This window comes from Pseudochaenichthys georgianus, chromosome 19, assembly GCF_902827115.2.
Source record: "Pseudochaenichthys georgianus chromosome 19, fPseGeo1.2, whole genome shotgun sequence".
Classification (NCBI taxonomy): Eukaryota; Metazoa; Chordata; class Actinopteri; order Perciformes; family Channichthyidae; genus Pseudochaenichthys; species Pseudochaenichthys georgianus.
The window spans coordinates 17,228,331-17,250,296 of NC_047521.1; the positions used below are offsets into that span (position 1 = coordinate 17,228,331).

General features: G+C 42.6%; 1 protein-coding gene across 2 annotated transcripts in view; it reads right to left on the minus strand.

Moving 5' to 3' along the window:
* Nucleotides 1–21,966, minus strand: part of LOC117465257 (adenosine kinase-like) — a 99,093-nt gene that overhangs the window by 71,055 nt on the left and 6,072 nt on the right. For both annotated transcript variants that reach the window (XM_034108193.2, XM_034108194.2), the window contains one exon: nt 12,238–12,316. In XM_034108193.2, the coding sequence (XP_033964084.1) occupies nt 12,238–12,316 (79 nt within the window). The remainder of the gene's footprint in view (nt 1–12,237; nt 12,317–21,966) is intronic.

Below are 21,966 nucleotides of genomic sequence, written 5' to 3' on the forward strand. Positions count from 1 at the left end.
CCTTGATGATACATTTACTTTCCATAAATCAATTTTTCAAACTCAGCAAATTACCCTACACCACAGGGACTCAGAGGAAATCAATAAGGCAGAGGTCCTGAAGATGCTCAATAGTCAGTCCAGTCACTTCCTGTCCGCCTGCTTCAAAACACAGTGATGGAGCTCAGTGGTTAAGATAACACAGGTCAATAATAACCATCTGACCAGAGACAAGTGCAACGTAGCAGCAGGGTGGGGGTGGCATGAGTAAGAAAACGTTGCGTACACCTTCATTGTTGTTATACAATGTGTTGATGTATGCATAGGAGCAAAGATTCCCACCTCAACTACATATGAAAAAATATCTTAAATGTCAAGTATGTATTTTTGTGAGACATTAATTAAAATTCATATTTTTCACCCGTTCAAGAAAACCAAGCAACTAGTAAAAATCACTTTTATAGATATTATGTTTCTACCTTAATCTGTTTTAAAACACGCAAACCATAATTGATTTTAGCAACACGCTACAATGAGCTGCACCAGAAGTGTTGTCTCACTTTAATACCACATTCTGATATGACACAATATACACATTTTCCTTGTCTACTATTGAGCAGTTAGTCAATTAAGAAATGAATATACCCCGCTGATACAAGACATTCATCGATGGCGGTTAATCAAACTGAAACTTTGGAAAACCACTGCCAATTACACTTTTTTAAAATGTAATTAAATGTTTGTTTTTCTTTTATAAAAAAGTACCTGTAGCTGCCTAACCACCATCTGGAATTAGATTTAAAAAGTCAGCAGGTTATCCATTTTCTTTTGTGCATTGATTTTCACTTCCTACTTAAGGTCATAGATTGTTTAATGCCCCCTTGAATAACTTTGATGGAGGAAGTAATGCGACCATCACATGACATGTGCTGCTGAGGTGCCTATAAGACCCGTGAGACAGAAACAGATATGTGATATCATGCTGCCAGTCCCCCTGCTACTTAAACAGCAGCTTTCAAGGAGGGAGATTTCATTTCTTAACATGTTTACCTTTGTTTCATCCCTACCTACCCCTCCCCTCCATCACTTCTGTTCTCTCTGCCCTCCCAGGAGACAAAGCCGGCAGACAGCTCTAATAAACAGTGGCATGAAGCCTTACAGTGATGGCGTATGCCGAGGCATCCGATGTGATCAATTATCGAGTGGCCGATTCTCTTTAATTAGGGGGTTTAAGTATCGAGTTAGCCTGGGTGGGAAGCTGAGAAGCAGCATGTAAACCAACCTCATTACACTGCAGTGATTCACCTCCCAGGAGCTGTGATCCACGCAATGTTTACACCATACATTTCTTTCTGTGGTAACATATCGAGTGGAGGAATGGCTTAGTGACAGACCCAGCTTTTTTTGCTGGGTCTCCTCTACTCTCTCTCCATTTTCTTTCTTTCACTCTCCCTCCCACTCACTGCTGAAGAGGCTGTCACACTGGTTTGCCTTTTGTTGTGGAGAGTCTGGAGAGGTAGCACAATGTGTCCTAGTTAAAGCAGTGCCCCATCTGCCCAGCATAATTGTCTAATTATGCTGGAAGGATCCGTCATTAATTCCTTTGTGGTGGCCAATTGCGCACCACAAAAGGAGGTCTCAGGTTTAGTTTTCCTTTGCAGATCTCTGTTCATTTACCCCGGCCCGTGTTATCGTCCTCCAGTGTAGATACTGTGGAAACTTAGGGCATGAAAATATTCTCCTGCCAATATTGACTAGTTTGTACAGTTGTAGTGAAAAGGCCAAGGGGAATATTGGCTGCCGTCTCGAGCTGAATTAAAACAAGCAGCATGGAAAAAACACGGGCAGGCAGAGAACAAACAACCATAGTTAATGCATTGAGGTTACGCGTACTGATGAAATATGCATCATGTGGAATTAGCCCTGTGTTGCACTGGGGGCTGTATAGACTAATCTGAGCAGGAAAACCTTCACATCCATATTCAAATGCCTGACCTACTAAACCACCACCAATTAAACCTGTAATTCATTCAATAAATTATTATCGGACTGAGGAAATACTGAATGAACAACCACCCCTAAACTTTTCAGAAATGTTGATCCGTTTCATGAGGTCCTATTTACACTGACGATGCCAACTAACGGCAATCAATTCAATCAATTTAGTAAACAAGCTAATATTTGTATTATCTATGGCATCACCTTGAATATAGTGCCTGTAAACAGGGTCCGGCTCACAGCTGAAAGCATGGAGTATGATATTTGTAATTATAAGAAAGTAAACAACTTTGGTGTCTTTACTTGACAAACAATTGATCTTACTTTGACCGACTTCATATTTGCTGGGTATATTGTTAAGGACCCGAGAAAGTGCACTGCACTCCAAAATCCCTTCTTACAGTATATGCCATTATGGTTACTTCTGCCAAACTTGTACAGTTAAAGTGTCCATATTGTAAAAGTTTTGCAACATATAGTGCCCCCATATGGCATAAAATATGATGCTTTCACTGCTTAGCGAGAAGTAGCAGTTATACAGCAGAGAGCCATTGCTAGATGTGATGTGACACTGCACCTGTCGTTGCTGTCCCACATTTACGACTCACAATGAGTGCAAGAATAACTGCAGATTGCTTATGTAAAGAGCAGTGCATGAGTGATTTCAGACACAGCACAAGACATCATTTCTTTATTTAAGTAACCAACCTTTACACTTAATGATATGGGTCTAGCTGAGTGACGTTCCAGCTCAGCTTTCCGTCTGTTGTTGTAAAGCAACTTGCTGCTTGTGAAAGAACAATTTGTAAACTCCCTATCGAACATATGTGCTGTCACATTAACGGTTTCACAGTTACGCTGAGTAACTCAGCTTGACAGAGACATGTGGGAAGATATCTTACAATGTAACTCAAATCTGATTAGAGCAGTGATGTAATCAGCCATGAATTCATCTGTGAAGACAAGCAGGCAAGAGAAAATCACCGCGGAGAATTCTGTATAATTATCAGAAATCTCACAGCGGTACATTAAAATTCTAATTACGACATATTATCTTAATTGCAAAGGAGATGCAAATCAAAACAAGGTTAACGCTGCTCCCTTAACATGCAGGAGAACATGTGGTGGGAAGCTCTTCAATATTCACTGAATCAGCTTGACTTGTTCGACATGAGAGGCTGTCATTTTGTAATGCTTCCCCCTCTTAGGGGCGATAATCCTAGCTGAGAGCACAAGCAGCAGCAGCAGAGGCGCAGTCGTGCAACAATGAGACGGAACAAACATCTAATTGCTGTGCATTCATTTCCTTTTATTGTATTAATCAAAGCTGGTGACAGCTCATCGCAAGTCAACTACTGCTGCTGCCCAGAGAAAACCATGTACCTCGGAAATCAATCAGGAACTAAGAAAAAGCATTCCAATCACTCCAACAGAACACAAAACCAATTTTCACTCGTGGCCACTAATGCTGAAAAAGAAACATCCCGTATAATGTGCAACAAATAGAAGAAAAAAAGTTCTCAAGAAACTGCAACTCCCCAGGTACACAACAAATTGCTTGCCATACATTCTATTTGACAGGTGCACACTGTAACTCTGCAGACATAAGACAGCCGGATGACAGCAGGCACAAGGGGTAATAGTGAAAGGAGAGGAACGTGCCATTGCACATGGATTTATGAGCGGGGTCCAGACTGAGGCGATCCATCAGTGGAGAGGCATAGCATCAAACGTGGTCATGTTTAGGACACATTTAAATGAGGGTTTCAAAGACTGCAAACACACAAAAACATGTGTGATGTGCACATTGCTGCTTTTTAGCCGAGGAGAAGTCTGTTGCCACCCACAAAGGCAACTTTTTATCTGGTTCAGTCTCTTAATTGGAGTATTTATGCTTTGATAGAGAGATCCCATTTCTCCCAAGGTTCTCGCAGAAGGCTAATAACAGTATGTGGCAGCTTTAAACTAACGGCAGCAGTGTTTGAAACATCAGATTCCTGACAGAAAATAATAAACTAGAGGTGCCCAATGTTTTCACTAAAAGATATTGGAGTTCCTCTACCAATTGGCTTTGGGGATGGCGGTTACCCACACACTGTAAATCGAGTTTCTCTTTCTCACTTTCTTCCACAAACACACACACACACACACACACACACACACACACACACACACACACACACACACACACACACACACACACACACACACACACACACACAGTCTCACAGCCCGACCATTTGCTGGACAGAAATTAATGGGGACCCCAGGAGTTCCCTTTGGCCCTGGCACTTACAGCCTATAACAGAGCCGCCAGCTCCGATCACTCCTGAGAAAGCAAAAGCTGCTCTGGGATCGCTTTACAATTCTCAGGGGCTCGAATAACCTGATCTTGAACTGATCCAGTGCACTGATCCTTTGGTATTGGGTTAGGAACGTGTGAAGGGGCCTGTTGAATGAGCTCGCTGGATATCAACATCCTCACTCCGTGTTGCTCCAGCCCGGGCAGATTGTTTGACTTGATTAGTCTCTGCCCGAGTGTTCGACTACCCAATGCCAAGCCCTCCAGACACCCGTATCAATGTGTCAGAGGGAAAAGTGCTCTCCCAAGTCTCAAGGTGGAGCCCATTACCCTGAGTGAGAGCACTGTAAGTTAATAGGATTTGCTCCCGATCAAGAGACTGAGCTATTTCCTGAGGCTGTTACAGGCCGAAGCACAAACATAAATGTTCCTTTATTCAACGCTATTAAGCAATCCCACCCCCTCCCAAAAAAGAAAAAAACCCCACCACCGACCACTCTGACCCCACCCTGTCTTTTGCCCCTTGTTGGAATATCTGTTTTTACTGCAGGAGGTTGTGCTCTCCCTCTCTTTTCCGTTTCTCCCGAGCAGCCAGTAAAAGTAAAAGCCTTGCACTTTTTGTCTAAAGGAGCCATTTGTTCAGGTGAAAATGAAACTTGCGTGGTAAGCAGAGCAAGGTCTGCGGTTGGACAGGGGCAGGGGGGATTCCAGATTAATCATAGGGACTATACACCGTGAGGATATTCATTGAGGAGTAATTGCCAAGGGGCTTTGTGTAATGTATTCTCCCCATGAGGTAAAACCTTGTAGCAGTGAGAAAGGATAATAGAGTAAGAGGATCATATAAAATGTTTGTGCTCCAACCTTTAACTCAGAGCTTAACCCTGACCTCGGATAGTAATTACAGAGTTAATTGCCTACTGATCTGAGGAGGAAGCGCCATCCAGCTCTACTGCAGAAGTCAATTGGGCTTAAGAGCCTCCTTCTGAGGTGCAACAGATCACAGATTGTCTTGTATGATTTAGAGAAGAGACAATTAGCAGTATACGGTCAAGTGGATGTAGGCGTTAAAGTTATTTGGTGTTGTGTTTATAGCATCTACAGCTGGACAGTCATTTAGTTTGATCATGTATATGTTTACTGGAATCATTATCAACTGACACAAATAGATGTTTATATTCAATCAATATACATTTTTCTTCTTCTGAATTCATCAATTGGTTTCAAGAGTCTGAAACCTCCAACTGTTTTTTTGTTTGCAATGATATAAAACTGAGAAAAGCAGCATACCTTCACATTTAAGAAGACAGCACTGCTGATTGTTTGACATTATTGCATGATACATTACTTTAATTGTTGTCGTCAAATCGAATACTGCACTAATTCTTTCAGCACTTCATTATATATATATATATCAATGGCTTCATATGTTGTTATGGATTTAAGACAGTTACCATAATGATGGATACACAGACAAATCCAAGATATGATCAATTACTTTTGAAATCTGCAATTTTTAAATATTGTGACGATATGTGCGATTGTTTTATCGTCTCATTTTTAGGGTGAGAAAGTTCATAGATGTTGCATTTGTCTGATAAAGCAAGACAAATATATTGTTATTAATAAGGTGAATTGATTATAGCCATGTCACTCGGCATGATTCTGACCGAATCGCCCCAACACTAAAAGAAACTCGTCTTCCTTTGCTGTGCAACACAGGTCCAAAGTTTTGACAGCTAAAGTTGAAAAATAAAGCATATTAGACTATATTATAAGCCTGAGTGAAAAACATATTTCCTCAGGATTTGTTTAAAACCTTGAGAGAAAATAGAACTGGCGCATTTCACCACAGATCTCAGCACAGCTCACTGAGGAAACCTGAATGTCTTCAGTGAGTCAAATAGTTAAGTTGAGCCGGTGCTGCCATAAACCCGGTGGGAGAGCTTGGAATAATCTAGGCGATGTTAATGATGCAATTTATATGTGAGGGGACCGGTGTTTGGCAGGCTCTTTCCGACTGAGCGGGCTGCACAACCCAGCGAGCTCCCAGCATCCCCTGCTAGATGGAGGGGGTGGAGTAGGAGGAGGATGTCAGAGCCCATGTGAAAAGAGGGAGCGAGCGAAGCACTGATAAGAGCCATTACTATTAGTGTCTGTCTGTCACCTGCTGTGCGTCATCCAGCCTTCTCTCTCTCCACATGTGCCCCCATCCCCGTCGATCCATCCACATCCGTTTTCCTGAGGCACATCACTTCAAATCTGCACTCACCTACACATGTTCCACGCTGTCACAGATATACTCGGTAGGCTTGAAAACTGAGCCAAGCTGCACTCTGAAAACTACTGCGAGCTTTGTTTCAAAACACTTGTGAATTAGTGAAGGTGCAGACAGCTGCCAGCTTTTATCCGATAAACAAAATAGCTATAGATGAATAACCAAACTGGCATACGGACAGGCAATATTCTAGACAAACGATTTCTCAGTTTTTCCAAGCAAACACAAAGTCTAATTTGGTATTTCATTTATTACTTGGCCCAAAACTACAGCTCCTTAAACTTATGAACTCGGGAGAAATGAACAGTAATTGCAGGCTGTTCTTTATTTTTCTTTAAACCTTTTTAACCAAAATATTTAAAGCTGTTTTCCCAGTTGCTATGCAACACTTCAACCGCAAGAGTGGGAGCATGCTGAGAATGTGCCAAATAAATGCTACTGCCACAGACATTCTGCGGGGGAAATATGAGAGAGGGGCATCTTTCAATAATCAAATGAAAATGTACAACAGTTGTGTGAAATGCACAATCATCCTTTCATTCATCAGTTTCTTTACTAGTGTCGGCAGATTGTTCAAAACAATGGTTTGTTAAATGAATGATTGTTTACAATCTGAAAGGCTCTCAGACCATCCAGAGTCATGTGAGCACATGAAAGTGCCTGCTTTTAACTGCAGGACACAGCAACGTGGCAGGCGGACCAAGTGTCCTGTGCAAAATATCATTCGGTAATTTGACATGAGAATGCTGCCAGATATGTAGACTGCTGTACGTTTCACAAGTCCTTTTAGATTTCACTCAGAGCTCGCCTCGAGCCTGGGCAACTGAACAAGAGCCGTGCAAAAAAGCAAGCAAGCCAATGGTGCTGCCTTTCTTCCCGAGCCTAGAACCAAGGACTTAAAGCAAGGACACGTTATGCAAGAAATCACATTCAATTCCACTGCCAGCCTCTGAGGCCAGATGATACACATTGAGTGAGTCTGTCTCTCGAGCCCTCAATGTTAATCAACACTCTTTCCTATGCATACTTATGAGTTACAATCTACTCCCCACGTCTTCCCTTTGGCAGCTTAAATTAAGTCGCAAATTTGACGGCAAATTAACTTCAACAGGGACAGTAATATGTCACCTATACAGCAATCTGTGCCATTTCTCACCAGGGCGACAGCAATCGTGTGTATCTGAGAGGAAAATTCAATCAAACAAATTATATTCTTGTGAAAGTCATATTCGAGTAAACAGAAGAAAGAAGGCGACACACGGTGGGGCCATCAGCTGTTAACAAATCCCTCTGATGACAGAGCCCTGCATAATCGCCCAGTCAACCTTTATCAATGTGATCACAGAGCTTGAGATGTAATGCATGCTGGTATTAGCTGTGACATACCGTCACAATGAAGTTGAGGTGGGAGGAACACATGCTCAGAGGGGGTGTGTACGTACATGTGAGGTGGATGGGGGACCAACAGAGATCTCTTCACTTCATCATTGAGTAAATGGCACCACAGACGTGAGCTGCGACTTCACAGCTGCCTCATGGCGGGTGACATTGAAGCCCACGCATGAACACATCGCTCATCAAAGCGAATGAGGCGTTCTTTGCTTCCGCTGCTAGTGCGGAGGAAAAACAATGGCAGCCCCCCTCAAGTGCACACTTGCACACCTGGAATGTCTAGAATGAGAGGAGACGGGGATGAGGAAGGGGGGAACAGAAATCCATTTGGTTTCATGCATCTCTCACAAGAAGCTTAACCGACGGTGACCTTCCAGTGCGTCGTAATGGAGAGGAAACGGCAAGACCCCGGTGCCATAAAACGGCTCAGAGTGGGTGCTAACAGTGGTTGTGCAATTAACCTGTGTTAAAAACAAACAAGAGGCTTTTGCTTTAACAACGGGCACATATTTGAGAGGGTTGATTTCTGCAGCGTGAATTCAAAGGCCCACCAGGGTTCAGGTTTTAATCGGTCATTAGTGTGCTCATTTCGGCACAGCTGCACTTAGATTTATGCAACTACAAGCAATCAATGTGATCACAAACTAAAGTGCCAAAAATGTCTTCCCAGAACCTAAAATGAAAATGAACCACCAACTGAAAAGTCTCTTCTTTAGAGACAAAGAATATTTGTCTTAACACCAATCATTAAGTGTGAGAAGAATGTAACTAAAAACAGAAAGCAACAGTACAACTGTGAATGCCCTCCTTTAGCTGTAAGCACATCCTCCTTAAAGTGCAGTCCCACAGTTTGAACACAAAAGCTCCAGTCTTTCTCCTTAACTGTCCTCATTTCTCTAAGTGGAACCAGACGTAGGCATTTCTTCATTTAGCCCATTCAAATAGAGACAAGTTGCTAGAGTTCTTTATTTATTTAACAAAACGAGCTGTAAAAGCCAAACATTAGGTCATGGAATATTTTCAACCAGAGAAATAAGTCAAAGCCTTCAATGAGACATCAAACCCAATTTAAGTGTTCCCCTACCAAATATAAGCTTGTGAGGACCTTTTTCGAAGTCAAGTAGTGCTGTGGGATTGTTCTGTTTTTTAAAAATACAACTTTCAACAGTGTGGTGCACATGCGTTTCCAATTAAGAGCTCAGAGCCAACATCCAAACCTGGGCCCCATTCACCCCTTCCACCATCGACCAAGTCTGAGGAAATGTTAAACAGGCATCATAACCAAAACAGAGACGGCCGATTTCTCAAAAGCCTTTACTTTATAAACAATAATTAAAACATCACCGTGAATTGATGATATAGACTGCCAACAAAGCACACGATCCAAATAAAGAACAGGGAACATACTTAATCATAACTTTTTTTGCGACGCTCTCACAGCTAGGGCACTTACATATCAATTTGTTCTTTTGGGTGAATGGGTACAAAGCCTGCTTACAGTGCAAAGAAATAAAATATGTCAATGCTGTTGATTTGTGAGGACCATAATGAGGATGCACGGTTTACACGAGGCACTCCGAGCAGGATCTACTTCCCTGGCAGGAGCAATAACTCCCTATGAGCCTGTCTCTGCTCAGACTTCAATCTCTTGGCCCTAAGGAGCTGTTGGAGGACTTTGATGTTCTGTCTAAATGAATTGACTGTGCTTCTTGATACAGCCCTCCAGTCAACCGACTCGCCCCAGTGATTCTGTCACCTGTGATAAACACCATGCGTGCTCCGCGGTACCAAATTCTGGATCGCATGCTCAGAGAGGCCACAATTTATTTTGCCTTCAACTTTGTAAATGACTGAAAGAAATATGATTGTTGTTTCCCGCCGTGCCGTATCTGAGGCGAAGCCCCTTTGATGTGTGAGAGCCGGCTACACAGGGCTGGTTTGTGTTACCTTACAGCCTTGCAACATCCAGTAGGTGAGCCTTTGTGTTGAATGCCCCTTTAGGGCATGGTGCTTGTTAGAGCCTTGGCAAAGGCAAAACAACCTCCAACCTACTTCTATCATTGCATTGTTTCCTCTTTAGAATCAGAGCCAGACAGCTTTGCATACAAGCTAAATCTAAGGCTTATTTAGAAGCAATGGTGCACAGATAAGGAAGTACAGATGTGTAGATATGTCTACCTTGGGACTCTAGTTGCCATGATGTGTGCTTTGAATATGGATAAGTTGTGACAGGAGCTATAATGTAAGATAACGTAAAAAAAGAGTAATGTGCCAGTGCTAAAGATAGCACTGAGTGCAACCAATGGACGACGAGCAAACAGTGCAATGGATGATTTCGATCAAAGAGCGGGGCACAGACGGTGGCTAAAGGGAAACAATACATATCCATCTAAACTTCAGCTTGGTCAATTCTCATTTGACTAAATCCAATTACCATCGATTCTGCATCTTCTTAAAGCCAAGGCTTAGGTTTTCCTTGATAGTGCAGAAATCTTAACTCGATGAAGCGGCAGTATTTAACCTATTACAGCCTCCGATGAAGCGGATAGGTTTTGGAAGAAAGTACGAGTTCTACTGGCAAAGGCATTGATCCTCCCACACCCCGGGTTTTCCCAGCGTGTGCAGCGATTCCTGTGCAAAGCCTCTGAACACTTCTCCCTCTCCTCTAGCGGCGGCGGTGCTCCCGAGCAAACCTGCCCTGGATCGAGAATCTCATTTAGTCACTGGGCCCTTTGATGTGGATTCAGCGCTGCAGTGCATATCATTCGTGTTTGAAGGTTCAGCTTCCACAATACAGCAGGGTTTGAAGTTTCACATATTGCAAGTGCTACAATGTGATAATCTGGGAGCCGGTTATGCATTATACATATTTCATAAAAGAACACCATCACCTGAAAGTGGAATGTGGAAAAGTGAGCGCTTCAAGGTATATATTGACAGAAACTGTTTCTGAGACTCCTGGGTGTGGGACGAAAACACTCTTGTTATCATGAGCATTTCAGAATCAGCTCGACATCTTCTCTGTGAAAGGGGTAAATATCCAAATAAACAGAGTAGAATAACATTTGATGGGGTCTGCCATGCCATTATAAGAGTGATTTAAGTCGACTGAACGCTTCTCACAGGGCACAGGGGCCATGACAGCTCTTTTTGCAGAAAGGGCCTGCAATACAAATCTCCTTCTCCATCTGATTTCACAATGGGGTTGTTGCACACCTTGGGGCATTTCCTTTTGTGCCCTCTTAGATAAAACATAACAAATGCCAGTCAAGGTCTATGTCCTCACTGAGACACCCAGATAAAGCTATGGCCTAAGCTGGTGTTCGGAAAAGAAACAAGAAAATCATCACGATTTCCATGGTTGTGTTGGGAAAACCACATTTTGAAATCCAACTGCATCCAGTATATTTCAAAAATAAGTGGAATTGTTGGCGAAAAAATTTAATCTCGTGGGCAGTTAATGTCTGCGAGTGACTGAGGTTTGTGTAAACACTTCTGATTGTTATAATTAAATAGCGTCAGTATAGAGGTGCACAGCTCCACATCTCTTTTTAAAAAGGATGCTTACGGTGGCAGCCTGAGGGCCTGCTTGTTTTTCTGTATCTATCTTGTGTTAAATACACATACAATCACACACACATACATATCAGTACAAATACGAGCTCTACACACTGTTCTTACACGTACAAACAAAAACCCACACATAATAAAGAGACGGCGCTTTCACAAACATCAGCCTCTCAATTAGCTTCTGCACTCATTTCTCCTCGGAAGAGAATTATTTTTCAGCTGGATGCTTTTTCTTTGTTTATTGTGAGCGGACCAAAGCCTTATCAGCAGCTAATCACTACATGTCAAATTCACAGACTTACTGCAGTCACTTAAAAAAGAAAAAGTATTCAGTGAATAATCTTCCCCGATTCAGATTGGCATTTTAGATTTGCGGCAATCTTCTTTTTCTTTTAGATACTCAGATCTGTCAGGCAGGAGATCGGCATTTGTTTGATATAATTCGTTGTGACATGTTAATTGCATCTACTTGTAATTCTCTCTAATTGATGTTTGATATGTCTCAGGAAATTAGGCCAACTAGATAACACTGCAAATATTATGGATCCTCCCAGCCTTTCTCTTTCCGTGGCAGGTCTGATGAATTCACAACACCTTAAACTGTAATGTGTCTTGATGCTGTGCAGCTATGCTCTGTATTCCCAGGCTGACAAACCTAAGGTTGGAAACATACCGCTGTATATTTAAAAACACATTCAGGGGGCAAGAGAAGACTAACCTGTGCAATCTTCACGGAGTTCTGTGTCGAACCTCCTGCATGGTATTCAACTTTCTTCTTCTGGACAATTTCTTCAAACCTGAAATAAATAAGTAGAAAAACAAGGTTAACCACAAAGTGAATTAGACCAGACCTACTGATACAAGCTTAGTGTAAACGTTAGATACAGCCAGATGTATCCGAGGCAGGGTACAGATGTATCAACACTTGTCACATTTAAACATGTGTAGGAGGAGTGAGGACAAATTGCATTTCCTTTTTTTATTTTTTTTTATTGAGTCAGGCACAATGAGTTTATATTTACAGTCAGAACAGAACAGATAAATAAAAATTAATATACCAAAAACAAACAGATCAAAAGAGACACAAGGAAGAAAAAAAAGAGGGGAAAAAAAAACATACACATACATTCGTAGTTCCCCACTTTTCTTCATAATTTAGTGTCTTAATTTAGCTATGTAGGCTATCATAGAGCCCCAGACAGATTCAAATAGTTTTGAGGAGCCCCTCAGGTTATATTTAATCTTCTCCAAGTTCAGGTACAACATTAAATCTTTAAGCCACAGAGATGCTTATGAAATTGCATTTCATAAGCATCTCAAATTAGCCAATACAAAATCCATTAGGCGAGGTTACACAGGTACAGTAGAAGAGCTGTGAATATAGATAATGACATTTAGTAAAGACATTTGCGGTCTCCAGAGAATGGATCATAATGACTTCAAGCATAATTTGTATTTATAAACTATCAACATGTTATATATTCAACCAGTTCAACACAGGATACAATTACCAAATGCCAGTGGTAGTATGAACCAGGCATATGAACATAGCAAGTTGATACAATAATGTTAGCATCAACCATTTGAACTGCTAACCATCCATTGTGCTATCTTTTTTCTGAATGTGTCCAATCTTTTCATAACCATTCCCACCATTTATCTATTAGGGTACTTCTAACAATTTCAACCATTTATCTGTTCATTTTAGTAATTTATTGCACAATTGCTCAACATACTGTTCAGGTGTTTCTGCTTACAAGAATTTTTAAATGTTGTGACATTCCAGGAGAAAGCTGTTTATGAAAATGGCGCAAAAAGAAAAAGCTGCGAGCAAATGCTGGATTTTGTTGGATGGGAAACTTGACCACAAATGTTGCTGGAGTTGAAAAGAGGCCGTTGGGGTTTAAATGCCAATTTGATAAAAGCAAAAGAGGAACATTACCCACAGATGGCTGTAGTTAGCCAGACACTATTAAAGCAAGATGAGTTATTTCGGAGGGAACTTGAACTGCTTCCTCAAAGGGATGCATGAAATAACAGAAACTATTCATCTTTCACTATTCATCTTTCCAGATCGGCAGCCATTTTGTTTTTCACAAGTGATGTTTCAGAGCAATTAGGAAAACAAGTTCTACAATGTCCTTGTGTACAAAAACGTCATAGCCAGATCACTTGTTTAGGGAGAGACAACATCTGATGTAATGTCTGATGTCCATACAGCACAGTTTACAGACGAGTGTAACAGACACATTGAGTAAAGAAAACAGACATGACTTTGGGGAGAGGGGAATAAATACTTGCAGAGTTTTCAAACATAAGCCACGGGAACACCCTTGGGTTTCGAGTGAAATACTGAAGGCGGGTTCTATAATGTTTGCATTTTCCCCATCATAGTGCCATTTCAAACATCAATAGCTTAAATGCTTAGGCGTAACATGATGCAAAGCTGGGCTATGTCGGCAGATAGAGTCTTTATCTCTGGAGCTGAGTATGAATAATGTGTATTCTCCACATCTTCACACAAACAGCCTCCCAGGGGGCTGGCTATATAAACGTGTCCACCCTGCTAAGGAAATTGACCTAACTGCAGTCAAGATGATACGCCACATAAAAAAAGGTCCTTGGCTTTCTTTTTCAACTGTAAATTGAACACTTTACATTTGTGACTGTATTTAAATCATTGGTACAAATCCAAATGGCATGGTAAATAGTTCAGGGTGACCCATTACATTACCACTGGTGTTATGTGTAATTCCACATTAAATGAACTGTATAGGGTTTTTTGAGCAAGTACTTGAGTTTAATCCCAAGGGGTGCTGGGTATGTAATGTCTCTGATACAGAGTTTCGATACATTCCCTTTTTTCAGAACAAAAACAAAGTTGTTATCAGGGGTCAGGGGTTGCAAGTTTTGGGGGAGCAAACCTGCATTTTAAAGTTGAAGCTAGAAAGAAGCTAGGTGTATTGTATGCACTCCTGACAGGATTAATATGTATGCAAAGTGCATCATGGCTTACCAACACATGTCTGCCAGAGGTGTTCAGTACTAGCATAACCTGGTTTAACAAGGCATGGCCGAATCTTGAGCGAGTGTGAAAGTAACCTTTACTGCTTCAAAGAAAGTCTGCATATCATGTCTCAAGGCAAGGGGTCTACCCAGGGCAGAATGTTCCTAATAAAGAAAAATATGTCAAGTGGAAAATATGCTAACCGGGAAAAAAAAATCATTCCTGAGACACCTGTTATGACTCCTTGACAAAGGAAGAATTTGAGCACTGTGGGTGTTTATAACATGAAGGCAGCCGAGGGACTCCAGAACCCATTTCAAATAGACACACAGCTTCTGAGGATTTCAGACCTTTTTTCTTCCTAGAAGTATTTGCTCCACCTTTCAGTGCAGACAGCATGGGGCCCTGCTCTTGGACGCCTCGAAAATCCCATCTGAAAAGGAGCAGCTGCCTCGAGACCTTTACACCCGCAAACATCATGTGATCCCATAGTAGTGACACCGTAAACGGCCCCCGTGGCCATTTAGGAAGAGAAAATCCCTTTCTATCTACTGCAGACTAAGCTCCCTCAGTGAGGGGAGGGAGCGGAGAAAAAATTATTGTTTTGAACAAAATGTCCTCAGCCACTAACCTCTGCTTTTAAAACCGGCTAGTGTTTTTCAAAGGAAGAGCAATTCCAAGTATGCCATGCATTCCACTAATGTACAGACGGACTCTGTTATAACACATGCTTTACCAAGGACTGACCCTGACCCCGGCTAAACACCACGCTTAACTAAAGGCATTGTGCTATTTTTCGTTCCCATAAGCTCCCACTTCAAGGCCAGGAGAAGCACTTATTAAGCTTAAATCAAATTAGGGGAATTAGTCTACTGATATTAGTTGATAATATGTGAGAGTCTTACTAGAAAAGTCATTCCTCTACATCCCACTGGCTTTTTGGGGGCAGTTCACACAAGTCAGGAACATCGTGTTGTTTACATTCCTGGAGACAGAGCCCCCACCGTTGTATCCCATCAAGGGAAATATGAGAGCTTCCAAAGTACGATGAGTGTTCTCTGCCCCGAGTGACTCATGAGTTCCTCTCTCACCTCCCCAAAAAAGCTCCAAGTAGATTATTTACACGAGGCAATAATTCAAGATTTGCTCCTCTAAGTCTCTTACACGGAGGGCAAGGCGAGCCCGTTTACCCAATCCCTCTTCATTCTCCTTTGATGTTAGCCTATCTCGATAAGACCGGATGAGTACCCTAAAATCCCCGTCGAGTGATTTCACAGGAAGAACAAGTCTCTGTTAATCAATGGCTAGATTGGATCGGGATCCTCTGGAGTGGTCCGCCTGAAAGTCCTCCCGAGTGTTTGAGTGCACACCGGGGTAATTCATCGCTAATGATCACCGCAGCACCCGCTCTCCTGCGCTCGTCCTCATTTAATTGCCTAAACAGCTTACAAATCACCCGGACAGGCAGGGAAACATGATCAAACAGCCCCCATCAGTAATCAGGGGAGGGCAAGTGGAGAAGTTAGAGGACTGGGGCTTCTGTGCTGCTCTCCTTGGGGATTTGGAAGGAGGAGGGTTGTACAGGAACCCTAAATTATCTGTGCTTCAGTTCGAGCAGGCAGGTACATTTTAACAGGCAGACCCATCTTTCTCTCTCTGAAAGGGGGCTGTACGGCTAAAAGGCTTTGGTAATCCCAGTTTCAACACAGGCATCTGGAGTGGAGACAGGTTCCACCATTGATTAGATTCCCCAATCAGTGTGTGCGTCCTACACCAGCGTGTCTTGGTAGTCTGGCAGTACAAGGCCTGATGCACAGTAATTGTTTCCATAGGTCAGGCAGAGGAAAAACAGCTCGAGGACGTGATGAAAAGGAGATGGAAAGGGTGAGGAATATTGTTGTTTTTCCACCCAATTAAATTGTTTGTCAAAACCTTCACAAAGGGTTACGCAGTTTATCTGTTTAAAATCAATACGCTCGTCTCAATGTGAAAGCTTGTCCCGACACAAGACAGGCCCATTAATTATTCTGTTCTGCGCGCTATCGCAGGGTTGAGCCTTATCTTTTCTTATTTCAAATCAATAATTATCTTCCACCGTGCTCGCTCGCGCTCCCCCTTAGAAATATATGTGCTTTTCATTCAATGCCTGTAGAGTCTCTCTCTCTCTCTGTAGCAACTGGTGAAGAACGCAGAATAAATAGGACATTCTTATCAGTGGAACATTAGAGCAGGATGGGGATAGATGGCGAAGAATGAGACGCATAAAAGTACTGAAATGAGTCATGATTGAAAGAGCGAGCGAGGCCTCGTTCCCGTCCTCTGACATCTTCTAATACACTACAGAGAGTGATGAATGTTGATTCGCACAAAAGCGTTACGATATCTCCATAGTTCAGGTATCTCAATCCATTTGGGTAAATCCCTGCTCCACAGAGAAAACCTGCCCCGGGTCCCCAGTGCACAGAACACGACTCCAGTGGCGATGAGCCTTTTTGCATTATAGACTGGCTACACAATTAATGACTGCGCAATTACATGGTCATAATGGGTGAGTAATTGCATTACAATGCAGGGACAACAAATGTGCATCCCTTTAATAATCGTCCGATCCAGCAGCCGCAGCCCATTTGTTGGAAGTAACCGACGACTGCCGTTTGTACTTAATTAGGCTGCACTCAAGGATTAGGCGGCGGGGGCAAAAGCTGGTCATGGAGGATGAGTTCATATTATTTCCTCCTAAAATGTCACAGCTTTTTGGCTTCACGCTGCAGAGGGTGGCGTTGTTTGTCACACTGTACTGTGTGGATGTGGGAGAGGGAGTGTGAGTGTGTGTGAGGACATGAAGGAGAGAGAGAGGGACCCGTTGAGGGAGAGAGTGGGAAGACGGAGCGTGTAAGCAAGGACGAAGCTTCTGGCGTTCTCTTGAGGATTGAGATTTGAAGGCAGAGCACAAAGCCTTTGAGACATTCTCCTTATCGGGGAGGTTGATACCAGGATCTTGGTGATTCAGAGCGCCTCTTGTGAATAATTCCACCAACACCCCCTACTGCGGGGACCATATGGCCCAGTGTGAACTTTAAACACACGGGGAGTGTTGCTGTTCACCAGTCAGGCCTCCTCTCTCTACCCCCGCACAGCTAGGTGTAGAGAAATTATCAACACAGATAGTTACTAACTAGCCTACATGTGTACCGGCTGCTGCCATCATTGGCTTTTTCCTGTGTGGCTGCTGGGGATCAAAGATGACTAAAAATAGCCCTGAGCATGATTTTCTGAACTGAACATGCTGTATGCACTGGCTGAGACGCCCACATTTTAATTATAAAACGCTCTTTAAAAAAAAGAGAGAGTCGGGAGGGAGAGAAGGGGAGGAGAGGGGGGACGCCCACATGCACAGAGATGTGGATTATGTTTGTTACACTCCCTTTGACTTGTGATGTTTCCTTCTGGCACCACCTGCTGGCAGCCACTATCAACAAGAGGGAGGCATTTGAAGAGGACAAGCTTTAATTATGATTGCATCAGCCATCGCTCATGATGCAGCATGTATGCTTCAAATGCACACAAATCTCCCCCATTTCATCGTGTCGTTTTTTTTCATTATTTGAAAAGTTTCCCCGTTTTATAATCCAATAGGTCTAGATCCACATTTCTTACAGATGAGTACAGCTCTGGTGAGCATGTCAGATTCATGCAAGCGCCCTAAATCGTCAGATTCATGCATATCAATAAAACATCAAGAGCAGCGCGGTTGGCGGCTGAAAATGTTTCTGATGTCTCAATTACCAGTTGAGTGCCATTAATCTCTGCTCACTCTCTGTGGCTCAGAGGTTGGCTGATTAATGCAGGCCCACGACCTTTGGCCCCCGGCGGCAGGGGGGAGCCGGATGTTGTGACCCCCCAGTGGGCCGGCGGAGGTGAGTTTAAGTACTGTAGTACACTCAGCCTCAGCAACAGACAAGGGAGCGGGGAAGTTAAAAAATAAAGGGGGGGGGGGGGGGGGGGGTTGTAATGTGTCTACACACTCAGTCAAGCATGAGTGCATCCAGTGAAGTGGCACCATGGCAAGCACATGCAGCTTCTGCACGCATGCTTGCATGTGAGCACACACACAAACACTCCTGACACACCCGAATAACTCCGCTGGGGGTTTCTAGCACTCAATATTCCCTTCGATATATATTATAAAAACAAAACAAAAAAACAAAACAAGAGTCAAGTGTGTTTACAGAGCAGACACACACACACACACACACACACACACACACACACACACACACACACACACACACACACACACACACACACACACACACAACACACACACACCACACACACACACACCACACACACACACACACACACACACACACACACACACACACACACACAACACACACACACACACACACACACACACACACACACAACACACACACACACACACCACACACACACACACACACACACACACACACACACACACACACACAGGAGCCAGAGTGTTTAGCATGTACTCAGTGAGAGGGGCCTTTGTTGTTTTCCTCCCAGTAAGCAGATTGAGCTGCACGGCAGCAGCAGGGGTGTGTAAGATGTACACAGACAGCGGGGTGTGTGAGTGGAGAGGCACCTCCACTGATCTCCTGTGTCGTATGATGATGTGTGTGTGATGTGTGTCTCAATCCAGCGCTGATCCCCCTGAGTCAGCCCTGTCAGTGATATGAGCCTGCCTCCCGCCCTCCCTCCCTCCCTCTCGCCATCCGGAATGCTAATAACAGCCAGCCACTAACACTGCATCCCTGAATTATTCATGCAGCAGAGGGTCACACGGCATAATGAGGAGTTTACGCTCATTCTGGATGCGATTGTGACGCTGCTAATCTGCATTTAGCACAGAGAAAGGGAGAAAAAGGAAGGAGACGTGGGGGAGAGGAGGAGGAGGGAGGATGAGCACTGATGAACTTAATTGCTGTGAGCAAACAACCTCTGAAAAGAGTCACGCCATCATCCAGAGATGAGAAAGTAAACAATTAATTATCATCGGACAGAGAGAGTCATAAAACAAATGTTTGAACGCGACTAATATTCAGGAGCCGGCTGATCTTTTTCTCCCTCCAAGAGGTGACAATACACTCAGTGTAACAATGACTCACTCATTGGACACACTAATAATCATTAGCTCTAATATGATATGGTTAACAAGCCGAAGAGGGTTTGGGTGAACGCTATATTATGTAATGCTGTGTGTTCTAAACACCCTTTAATGCCTAGTTATCCGATAATAAAATGTCTATTTGCCCACATTATTATGCCCTGCAGAAAGAGGCATGTTTTCATTATATTGACATGTTTCCTTTTTAAAGACACCTTGGGTTACAAACAGTAGGCTACTGCTGCCACCTGCTGGGCAGAAAAGGTGCATTCCCTTTTACTGAAATTCAATACAGAGCAAAGAGAAGAAAGGGACATTACAATGAATATTTTATTCAAAAAGTGAATAATATTGCTTCACTTAAAATAAACTGTGATTTTATTTGTCTGATTAACTGAGATCAAGACAAAATACTGAACATGTAAGACACATTTTTACAAGTTCTAGAGTCCATAATTCAGACACCTTTGAGTCAGTGGCTGAAGTCGAATAGTCCATTTAGCTTAGGAACCTTCCTAAAGGAGTGAAATGACCCGGAAGTCCCTCAGTGGCAGCCATGATAAGTGCCGTTCGAATTCTCTAGAATGATGAGAATGAAAGGAAAGGAGGTTTCAAACTTCCTTTATCACCTCCTTTAGCTTAGGAACCACTGGATCTCCCTTGACGAGAGGAGAGGAGAAAATGCTGCCCCACAATGCATTGCAGCCGCAGTATTTGCCGTCACTCAACAGTCGGCCGTTCACGGAAACAACCGATTATGAGAAATAATATCATGAAAGTTACGGTGCTTATTAAGCATTTTAAAACGTATGTGGTAAGTTGCCAAAGTGCTTTGTTTTGAACGTTCATCAGTATTATAATCAAAAAGAGAAATATGAACGTTAGTTTTTACTGAAATGATCAAATAAAGTCAACATTTCACAGTCTTCACTGAGCTGTGTGGGGTTTGTTCAACTTTTAAAAGATGTTTGAATGGTGATATAGATGTTAAGGACTAACGTTTATAATAAATACATCTGTATTGATTTTAAGATCTTTTCATCAATCATACGTATTGGGATCATTTGTATTAATGTGGACCGGAGGGAGAGGGAGACGAGCAGAAGTTCACTTTCCTTTTTTATTTCAATTCCAACTTTGGTCATGAAGAATATGTTCTCTGTTGTCCACGTTCATAAAAGCAAAGCAGCAGCATCAGAGCACGGTGCAGAGTCTCTAGATGACTTTACAGTAGTCCCTCCTTCTTATTAAACATCCATGTTGTAGTCCGCTGTATAGAAAACTGTGGTTTCCATAGTTTCCCCACAGCAGCAGACGCACACAATGACGTCCGCTGGCGCATCATAAACACGTCGGATAGTGAAAGTGCATTCGGATGTCTCTAAAGTACCGCAGTCTCTTCTCCTAAGTCCTTTTGAATTCTCCTATCCACTATCCCTTAACCCCGTGACGTTTCACTCAGAGGTCAAGGAATAGACGATAGGGTTAGAACTTAGGAGCTGATTTTTAAACTATCTAAACTAACTCTGACTCGAGGCCTTTTCACAGAAGACAGCATGGACAACACCAGACCAGCAAAGTCAATTTACTTATGATCAATGACACCGCAGTTTTTCCTGATCTAGTAAGCACAAATGTCTGCTGTGAATTTCTCCCACTGTAATATACAATGATATGTGTCCAAGCAGGCAGAAAAGGAAGTCAAACAGCGCTTTGGGTAGTTGGTTTCCCTCTCAAACCGCAAACATCAACACGCCCTGGGCATCCTCCGAAAAACCAGCATCTACTGAATAGAAGCTGTTGCTTTCAGACCACCATGGAAGAACCAACAAAAGCACTTACAAGACCCGTGTGTTTACTGCAACCAACCACCATAATGTTAACAATGTATGAAAATACAAATATTGAGAAACAGCAGCTGCCTTATTAATAGTAACTTGGAATTTCTTTCATTTGATGCACTTAGCAGACAGGAGAAGGTATAAATACAGAGAGAAAACATGAAATACAACAAACCACCAGGACCGGAAACAAACCAGGACATTGTGATTTTCTGGTATGCGTCCTAACCACTAGATAACCAAAGAAACTCAGTGAACTAATGGTTTTCAACAGAGCAGAAACACCCCTAGCTTTCCTCAGAAGAGGATTAGGGCCACATGAAAAAAAAAATGTGGGGATGTGGAAAAACAAAAAATGCTGAGAAAAAAGTCTGAATTCTGACTTTTTTCTCAGAAAAGAAAAAAAACTTTTTTTGTTCACATCCCCAAATACTTATTTTCATGTGG